This window comes from Toxorhynchites rutilus, chromosome 1, assembly GCF_029784135.1.
Source record: "Toxorhynchites rutilus septentrionalis strain SRP chromosome 1, ASM2978413v1, whole genome shotgun sequence".
Classification (NCBI taxonomy): domain Eukaryota; kingdom Metazoa; phylum Arthropoda; class Insecta; order Diptera; family Culicidae; genus Toxorhynchites; species Toxorhynchites rutilus.
This window is the reverse complement of record NC_073744.1, coordinates 78,381,442-78,392,022: the sequence shown is the minus strand read 5'-3', so window position 1 is coordinate 78,392,022 and position 10,581 is coordinate 78,381,442. Positions and strand designations below refer to the sequence as shown.

At 37.1% G+C, this 10,581-nt stretch overlaps 1 protein-coding gene across 1 annotated transcript; it reads left to right on the top strand.

Annotated features, from left to right (window-relative positions):
* Positions 1–4,273: 4,273 nt before the first annotated feature.
* On the top strand, positions 4,274–8,905 carry LOC129762795 (tigger transposable element-derived protein 1-like). The gene is made up of 2 exons (XM_055761335.1): positions 4,274–7,615; positions 7,667–8,905. The coding sequence occupies exons 1-2, from the start codon at positions 6,025–6,027 to the stop codon at positions 7,786–7,788; spliced, it is 1,713 nt and encodes a 570-aa protein (XP_055617310.1). The 5' UTR covers positions 4,274–6,024; the 3' UTR covers positions 7,789–8,905.
* The last annotated feature ends 1,676 nt before the right edge of the window (positions 8,906–10,581 follow it).

Below are 10,581 nucleotides of genomic sequence, written 5' to 3'. Positions count from 1 at the left end.
CATTATTTTCATTGGAAGTTTTCCTCTGTCGTTCCATTTTTGTTTTGAATTCTTTTTCGAAGAAAAGTTTTACCCCTTGGCGAAGCTTCACCGGTCCCTTGGTTTGCTGCGTGAGAAAAATAACTTGCCGCCGCTTGTATGGGATTTGGGTGCTTTTGCTAGAAACGTTATCATTTGCAATAACTCTTAGTCGTCTGTATATATCTTCCAGGGTTCGCTTGTTAAAATTGTGGAATAATTAGGAGCATTGTTTACGGTATCACTATCGAATCTGTTGACACTGAGAATCAAATTACACTCATCTGGGCACGAGAAACGATGACTTGGTTTGGTTATTTCATCGAACGTGGCGAACACTTGGAAGCTCAAGAAGGACAACAGAGCGAAGGGTGTCTTTTGGACATGAATAATTCAACACTACGGTAATGATGTTTCTTCGGAATAGTGTTGTTCGCTCGGATGCAGAAGATGTGAAAATGTCAACGGTTGTTATTAGCTATAGTTGACTTTGAGTACTTAATTATGTATTGGTACTTATCGGTACTTATTTCACGGTTCGATATTTCAATCTGTCGCGTACATTGGGTCTTGATTTTAATGCTAAATACAGCATACCATAGGTACAAACAATGAAATCTTACCGACATCAGTGGCGCTCACGATTACAATTGAAGGGTTCAAAATGAAAGGGGTGTAATTGACATCATCGATTTCTCTACAACGACTCTTTCTTTTGGTCATAACTTAGCTGCAAAGTCATTCCCAGCTGTATTTGACAATGTGGAAGATAGGTCAGGACCTCATTTATCGGATTCAATAGCAAACTCAAATTGGGTTGTTTTTGCAGTCGAGTTACTAACTAAAGAGAAAGTTGTTGAGGAGAAATCGATCAAATCACTTACACCCAGTGTTTGGATATCGATAAATATCGAATGATACCAGTGTTTGCCGATTGGTTCACTGAATAATTCGCCTTCGTTCGTTCAAATATGATCTTAAGGCGCGTCCACATTATGCCGAATGATGCCGATCGGCCTGTACCAGGTGGCATATTCGGTTCGTTATGTAATGTGGACGTCACATCGGGTGCACGAAGCCGAAGCCCCATCGGATGTACGAAGCCGTCACGAATACACGAAGCACAATGTCGTCAACGCTAATTTACTTCGTTTTGTTTTGGTTCGGCTTTCTCGAACCGGACCCACTTGTTTCGGGTTGGGTTCGGTTTGTTTCGAATCAGTTTTCGGCACATCGGCAAGCCCGGGCGGTACGTCCACATTTAGTCGGCTTTACCGGGCGGCCAAGGCGGCGTAATGTGGACGCGTCTTTACAGAAATCATTCCCCCCAGTGGCATTCTTTTGCGTTTACGTGCTACAAATCACGTAAACGCACAAAGGAGAACTAGACAAGTCTGCTTCGGTTCGCACTTCATGATATGCCAGCCAACAACCAAAACCGTCATGTACGGTTTCGGCGCAGAAAGTTTATTTTCTTTTTTGCCTATAACATATACACATCGAACCTCTCCATGCAGCATGAAACAGCAGGATCATACAGACTACGCAAAACAAATGATTCATATTCAACTAATGTGACAGATCCTGATTCATGAGGCTCAGAGAGTGCAAACTATATGATTATTTAGCTAGAAAGAAGCTCAGGGAAGGGTAGTCAGTTTATATTTTGACATAGGACTATGTCTTTGATTTCTATAAATGTAACGATTCATTAAGAGCTTTCAAACGGATATTACTCAAAACCGTTATAGCGACATATGTTGTGTTATATACCATTAGAAAGGTAATTTATCCAGAATTTTTTTTGCTTAAGACATGAACAGTGAATATAGAATAAAAAAGTTAACAATTCGACGATTAAAATGGGTATATTTTCCTTCAATTGTACTTACCACTCGCTTTCCTCCCCGACGCAACGCACAATCTTTTTGCCTAAATTCGGGCGTTAGCACGCAATGCGAGTTGATGCGTATAATGAATTACTCTCCATTTACCGATAATAGGCGTTTATCAGTTATTGTATTGTAAGTTGTCCAATCAATTCGTGCTCAATTCAGTTTTCATCGTGTAGGACTTGCTGCTAACAATTTATGTAATTGTGGTCCTCGATTTCATAAAATCGAGCAAGTTATTTGGTTATAAAAAATGCAATTGATGAATTTCACTGCCTGCTGATTTAGAAGATCGAAAGGGTATACTCACGCATATCAGATTATGATAGTTTGAGTAGTCGCGATCTTTATATTATACTCCTCATATATGTCTTCCTAAGAAACCCGCTTCACTTCCTCGAATCCACTTGCCCATTCTTCTTTCCCTTTCCTATACATAAGCAGTACTTAGCATCCAATGAGATCAATTCACAACAGCAGCTACACGAACTTTCCAAGAGAGCATTCGTAGAATACTTAATATACATCACCGGGCTATAAAGTTATTACAATGTTCCGAACAACGTGGTAACGAAGCAAAAACTGCTATTTTTGTCTATAATATATTTCTGTAGTAATATATTTCTTTGACTTTGGCCTTATATTTATGTAGATCTTATCTATTCAGACTTGTATTTAAAATTGATACATGATGACTCTTTGTCTTCATCATTGGACAAACAGAAGAAAAGGGTAGTAATAGCTTTAATGGTATTTTTGTGTACTTTTTTCAACAGAATGTGGTTATGAATACTACCACGTTATCTCATCTAACCCGTTTAAGGGTATAAGTTTATACAGGAAACGTTTTTTTTCAGGTTTTCCATTTCTTGTATCAAAAGAGAAAAATTACAGATTTTGAATAATGAAGAAACTCAATTCAATGCAATTACTACACACAATCACAGTCCTTCGTCAAGATCCCGTCCGTGCCCCTAGGCTCAGACCCAGTATCTTTTTCATTTTTAACGCTGCTACCCCCTGAAATATATATACAGGGCGGACTCGATTATATACAGTTTCTGATTTAATTTCACTGGATATAATCGAATCCTATATACAATCGAGTCAGACAAAACAAATTTTTATTCGTTTTTTCGCTTTTTGAGTATAAAAGTAAGTAGTAAAACGGGACGAAACTTGTATGCAGGCTTTGGAAATGGTGTGCGATGTTTGGTACAGCTCGGATATGCAATCAACAGTTTTCGTTCCTCTTTTTGTTTAATCATTCAGTGTTACACAAGTGGTTACTGTCATTCATACAAGTATCTGAATGATCCACTCATGTTTAGTTATTGTGTATCATTCGATATTGATAGATATCCAAACACTGGATTTTCGTAGTAACGTTTAACCACAGGACTCATCGTTGACTGCACGATTCCGAGTTGTTTTCCGATGTGCCGATGAGAGAATTGAGGGTTTTCCAGGTACTTTTCGGGTGACGAAAAACTGACAGCGATAAAAATACTACTTCTGCCCAAATTTTCAAGAAAAGAAAAATATTTGTGATATAACCGCAAGGTGGACGTAGGACTACCGTTACTACCATTCAATAAGCAACAAACATATAACTCTACGACATTTTATCTTTCGAATAAGGTGATTATCATACCACTTCATTAAGCCGTACAGTAATTATCAACGCTCAAAAGATGAATGGATTCCTCTTCGGAAATACCAAGCGCCAAAAACATTGCAACACGGCAACGTTCGTCAACACCCTTCACGTGCAAATGAAGAGGCTCTGAAAAATCAGAAGTTTGAATTAATTCCACCAATTCCCCGTATTCTCTCAACCTTGCGCTTTGCGATTTTCTTTTTCCTTTACTCAAGAGAGACCTTAAGGATAATCATTACAGCGCGGACAATGAGGTGAAGGTTGCTATCGTGTCCTAGATTCGAGAAAAGTCGGAAGATTTTATCAGCGTTGGGAGAAACACGTTGGGAGAAATGTGTAATGCTTAACAGTGAATAGTCACCGCTGTTGGTTGCGATTGCATCACGCGACGCCTAATCGATTTTGCAAATGCGAAAACGAATCTATTTGTTCCGACGCATTTCCATGACCTCTGCATGACCTCTACACGCAGTGGCAACATAGGAACTTGCAGTCCAGCGTCACTCTCTCGTTTTCGAAACTTTGAACTTATACCCCGGTACAGAAATGAAAGACGTAGTCCTACGTCAAAAATATATTCTACAGCGTTTCTTCCGTGATGCAATTTCATGTGGAACACTCTTTATACAAACGGAGGGAGCTTGGCAGCAGTGGTATACACTGGAGTCGCTTTTTACGCGGGGGATACGTGCCGCGTAAACGAAAACCGCGTAAAAAAAAACCGCGTAAATTCCAAAATCCGCGTAAAAAAAAACCGCGTAAATTCCAAAATCCGCGTAAAAAAAAACCGCGTAAATTCCAAAATCCGCGTAAAAAAAAACCGCGTAAATTCCAAAATCCGCGTAAAAAAAAACCGCGTAAATTCCAAAATCCGCGTAAAAATAAACCACCCTAAATTTTAAAATACACGTAAAAAACTAATAGTCAGTGAATTATTGATATAAAATGCAACCCATATTCAAACAAATTGCATATTGTGTGCATATATTGCGTGACACAAGGCTTCACGAAGGTAGCTCCTTGGCCGATTGCATGTAAATACCTGTTTAACCGTTTGAGTGCGGAGAAGCGCGATAGCGCTCCTCTTGTTTCTGCGGGGAGCACCTTTAAACATAGGATTTTGTCTTTCTGGAACATGTTGGGGGTACAGATTGAAAATGTCCAGATTCTACCGCTTATTGCTCATCCATTTTTCGATGGATTTAACACGTTAAGCCCCGATTTTTTCGTGCTCTGCTTCCCATTCAGCGCGCATCAAGAGCGTTTGAACAATATAAGTGTCGGTCCCAGCTCCCGAAGATACTTATTGTATAAATAAAAAACAGTCAGAGATTCAACTAGAAAGTAGTTACAAGTAGGTTTTTACGCATTTTATGCCTGTTTTATCTTTGAATTATCTGTAAATCGCTACAAGTTGTTGTTCCGTCCAACGTGCAACAACCGAGTGGTAAGTAAAGAGCTGTTTGGTTAGGTGGCATGACCAAAATACGTAGAAGCATATTTTAACCCTGCCTCAAATTACTATTTTAACAACAAATTTCAAATGTAAGAGTATACAAACTGTTTCTACAGTATCTTATATATGTATTGGCTACATTGAATTGTTCTAAAAGCATACCTATCTGTTATATGGTCGGTGTTAAGTCAGACCGGGCCATGTGACATTTTTATGATTTCGAGAAAACGAACATAAAGTTTAATGCTCTGCAATTTACAAAGCATTTAATTTTTTCGTTCAATATTGTTCTCAGAAGTTTGAGCTACTCTCTGCCAATACTGTGATGTATGATAGTTGTAAAAAAACATCAAGTATCATGCCAAAAAAGGCTGTTATTTGGCTGCCTATACGTACAAAGTCCGCTCTGACTGAACTAAATGATGTATTTTTTGAGAGTTGGTTCACTATGACTGAACAATTCCGAACAGTATTCGTCAATATATCGTCAAATTTGAACTCATTGTCATCGTTACAGCCTAAATCGCACTCTGAAATAGTATATTTTGCGATCATTCACACTGCATTTTTCACTGATCCGTTCAGTCGGAGTGAACCAATTTTATTTTTATGCAGTCGGGCACAGCGTGTGTTGGTGATGGCTAGCTCATAGTTGCGCTGTGGGAGGGGTACTCGTGGTTTGTGGGGTCGTGTGCAAATTATGTGTGCTGCTAGATGCTGTCGCTTCAGTTCGTTCGGTGTGGAACTGAACACATATAAAAGGACGAAATCGCATTAAGAAGTTATTCGTGATTTAACCTTGCAGTGAAAGTTAAAGTGAAAGTGCAGTTCCTGAACCGTGGTGGTTGTAGAGTCTAGCCAGTTTGTGTTCGGTCGAGTTCGGCCAGTTCCCAGCGAGTTACCCAACCTTGGGGGTAATCGTGTGCAGTTCCGCTTTTCGACAGTTAGCTGAAGACGTCAGCAGTATTCAAAATTTTTGATTAAAGGCATACTCTAAAATGGCTTCGCAAAAAACCGCCTTCAAAAAAAACAGATCAAGAGTGTCTCTTTCTTTGGAAATGAAGCTCAATATTTTGGATGCCCTTCAAGATGGGAAATCTGTTGCAAACGTCGGCAGGAATTTAAAAATCAACGAATCGACTGTGCGTACAATTAAAAAGAATCAAGATAGCATCAGACAGACAGCAGCTCAGGGCACTATCTATGCAACAAAATCCTCATCATATACACGAGATCCATTGATGGTCAAGATGGAAAAGGCACTTCATATGTGGATCGAAGATCACGCGCAGAAGAAAATACCCTTGGATCAGGAATTAATAAGGGAGAAAGCTTTGAGCCTTTACCTTTGGTTAGAGAAGAATGAGCCGTCTTCAAGTAAAAAGAAAGACTTTACCGCGAGTAAGGGATGGTTTTATAACTTTATACGTAGTAATTCCATTCGCAACGTTAAAATCAAGGGTGAATCCGCATCGGCCGATGTTTCGGCTGCAAATAGTTTTCCTCCAAAGCTCGCTAAGATCATAAAAGAAGGTGCGTATCATGGTGACCAAGTGTTCAATGGAGATGAAACGGGTCTTTTTTGGAAAAGAATGCCGTCTCGTACCTACATTACGCAGCAGGAGCAATATGCCAGTGGTTTCAAAGCGGCCAAAGACAGGGTTACCCTGTTATTTTGCAGTAATGCTTCAGGCGACCTTATGTTGAAACCGCTATTGATCAATCGTGCTATGACGCCCCGCTCGTTGAAGGGGGCTGATTTCAACAAACTGCCAGTGCACTGGAAAGCTAACACTAAAGCGTGGGTCACAAAAGCCGTTTTTGAGGAATGGTTTTACGATATGTTTATTCCGGAAGTGAAAACATACTTGGAAGGAAAAGGTTTGGAGTTCCACGTGCTTTTGATTTTGGATAACGCTCCAGGACACCTAGTTATCAAGCACCCAAACGTTCAAGTTGTGTTTCTTCCACCGAATACAACTTCTTTGTTACAGCCTCAAGATCAAGGAATAATTGGTGCTTTCAAGAAGTTGTACATTAAACAATGTCTTCGGTACATCCTCGAAAAGCTTGAAAGCGATGAAACGATGACGGTAATTCAAGCGTGGAAAGAATTTAAGATAAGAGACGCTCTGACGTTCATAGGAAAGGCTCTGTCTTCTATGAAATCTAAAACATTGAATTCGTGCTGGAAGCCACTATGGCCAGAATGCGTGAAAGCTGGTTCAACAGACCCTTCAAATGTGGAAGAATCAGAAATTCTCATTCTGGCACATGCAATTGGAGGGAAAGGATTCAAAGATATGGATAGTAGAGACGTTGAAGAGCTTCTTGAAGACACCGAAATTGAAGATGATGAACTGATGCAGAGTTTAGTCACATCGGAGCCTTTAGAGGACGATGAAGACCGGGATATCAAGCCATGTGATATCGAAGACGGGAATAAATTAGCGGATACCCTCGTAAAACATTTTATGGAAAAGGATCCTTGTGTTGAGAGAGCCGTTTCATTTCGGAATGATTTGAAACTGTGTATGCTTCGCTACAATAGATTGAACGAAAAAACACAGCCAACAGTTATCGATGAAGGTAGTGACATTGATGTTTAAAGTGAAAAGTATTTTAATAATATCTTTACAGATGACGAGGATTTCAGCTTACCATTGGAACGCAGACGATCTCGTCCGATTTCTTCGGATGAGGAAGATATCGCCACATCATCTAACCGCAAACATCCACGTGTTGCTAATGATAGTGATTAGATCAATAAAAGAAATTCTTTTTTCCACTTGACTACAATAAAATTGATTTATGAATACATTGGTAAAAATATCATGGTAAAAAACTAAAAATATGTTTAATTAAATTTGTCTAAATTCCGAAAACATTTGTTTGTATTGTAATTTTTTCAAATTGCAAAAATGCAATTTGAAAAAATTACTTTCGAACTACTGGACCGCTTCACATGATCGATATATCAAATTAAAGCCAATTAGCTAGTCTTTCTTGAAAAAATGTTATACTAGCAAAACAGTTGGATTTTGTTTTCGTAATTATTGATTGTATTTGTTTGCTTATAGTTTACATGATCCAAGGACGCTATATTTTTTTATGTTTCTTGAAAGTTCTGGTTTTTCCACACAAGATAATCGAAAATCAGAAATGTGATTTTTATCGTTTTCGAGTTATGAGTTTGCCGATGGTCCGAAAAATCAGATTTTTCTCTTTTTCTATAAATAACTTTTTTCTAGAAAGAAGAAGCTTTCAAGAAAAAAATATTTAAAATATAGTGCCCTTGGTCACGCAACCATATAAACTATAAAAAACAAGTACAATCAATAGTTACGAAAACTTGGCAAAATTGGTTGTACTGTTCGAAAAATGAGAAAAAATGTTACTCTATGTTTCTATATTTTGTATTTTATATGAAACATCTAAATTGGTAAATTTTATCAACAATTAGAGCGACAAAAACTCTAAAGTTTTTAATTTGTTATTAATTTTATCAAAAAAAAAATGCATAATAAACTTGATTGTTTCTTGAAATTTAATTGAAGCTTTCTGAACGCTCTATAATTTGTTCTTCGACATCTAGCTCCTATATTTTCTTATTCCGCAGCAATATCATTTTAAACAATTCCTGGTGAGTCTTCAATTAGAATTTCCTAATTACCACGGTTTTTACTCCATTGTACTTATAATATCCAATAAACTTTCACCTTAACTTTGAAATATTACTTTTTTTCTTTCTTGAAAAAAGGCTATTTGAGATATAAGACTTTTTTTTCAAACTGAGTGTATTATAGTCCAAAATTGTATATAATCGAACCATAGATAATCGTGTCAGTATATAATCGACTCTGTATATAATAGAGTGAATATATTACTTCAGAAATCCGGTTTCATTATTGTGGTTTTAGTTGAAAACCTGACCAAGAAAATTCATTTTGCTTTCGTTGGATTGCGCCTGTGAACTATGTGCTACAAGAACGGAGCTTACAAACATCTTTACATCAGTTGCTCCACAATTGGACTGTACTTGCATCCTAATTTGTGGACTATTGCTGTATTTGCCTGAAAATAGAGTATCCAAACTACAGTTCGGAATATGAATCATGCGTCGAAACTTGATTCAAATTCCGATCACTACTTTAATACTAATTTTAAAGAAGATGTCTGCATAAAAGATTTCTAGTAGATCCATACCTTTTATAGCACTTAACATGAAAACAGCATACAAAATAGTTATACAACTACAAAAACTGAAAAACTGCGGAATTTGCTAACGCAAACAATGTGTTATTGGTTTCGACACATTTTTTGCAAATGCTTAGTCTTATGAATTATAAGCTGTATCGATACCTGTAAATGTTATTTGAATGTAGCCAATACCTCAAACAATGTCAAGGCTTTCATTATTCTATTATTTATAACATTAAAGTTTAGTAAATTTACATTTGAAAATTAAGTGTTCGGAATTTGAGACAAAACAGTACTTTGAGCTCCATCAACCAAATGTGTCTATCTTTTGAGTCGTAGTAAATGATATCTGCTTCTATGAAATGCTATAATATGCATGAACAAATTCAGTTCAGAAAAAAGCAAAAAGCGTTTGAACTTTTTCACCGTGGAGAAATATTAGGTTGTCTTATGTCCGATTGGGGCAGTCTTTCTTTGGAAAAAGTAAATAGCCTTTGTGAATCACGAATATACATATTTTTACTGGTAGATGAAGAACAATCGCTAAGATCGGACGCAAATAGATAGCATCCTTTTCTCCAGAATAGTAAAAAAAAACTTGAACCCTCGAAACTGTATTTATTTCTATACAAACATTTGAAACAAACCATCTCGATTACTACGGCAAAAAACTTCACCACATATGGTTAAGGGTGCTTCAAGTAACTCAATTTTCAAATTAGGCTTTTCAAAAGGAATTACATTGCTTAAAAGTGGTATCTCTCATTCGTTCAATAGATTATTTTCAAAATTACACAAATGAATTTCGAATACTTATTCAACCATTGATCAAAATATCCGACAAATCTTTTGACATATTGTAAAGTGACAGTCAAAAAATATACGATGTTACATACTTCTGTCCGGTACTGTGAGTAAATTTAACACTTAACGCCCACGTTTAATCTGGGAAAGCAAATAGCGCAAAAAAAGAAAATGTAGAACTGGTTTTTCCTAAATGAACAAATAAATTCCTATTTAACAATCATAACATTTTCCCCTCCAACAAATATGTCACCAGAGGAGAATTTTCGATCATTGCTTTCTACGGAAATCAAGTAAGGACGCAATACATTTTAGATGTAAGGATAGTTTTCAAGAATTGAGTGTGAAGTGTGAGTGTGAATGAGAATGTATGAATGTATGAATGTGAACATTGTTAAAATGTCCTTACATCCCATCCTTTTCCTAATGAAAATGTGTCACCCTTCTAAACTCGAGTCGACCGCGAGTAATCGGTTTCCTATTTTATTAACCATAGAATTAAGGAAACATGTTAATATATTCTAGTTAAAATATAGTGATGAATTTGGCTC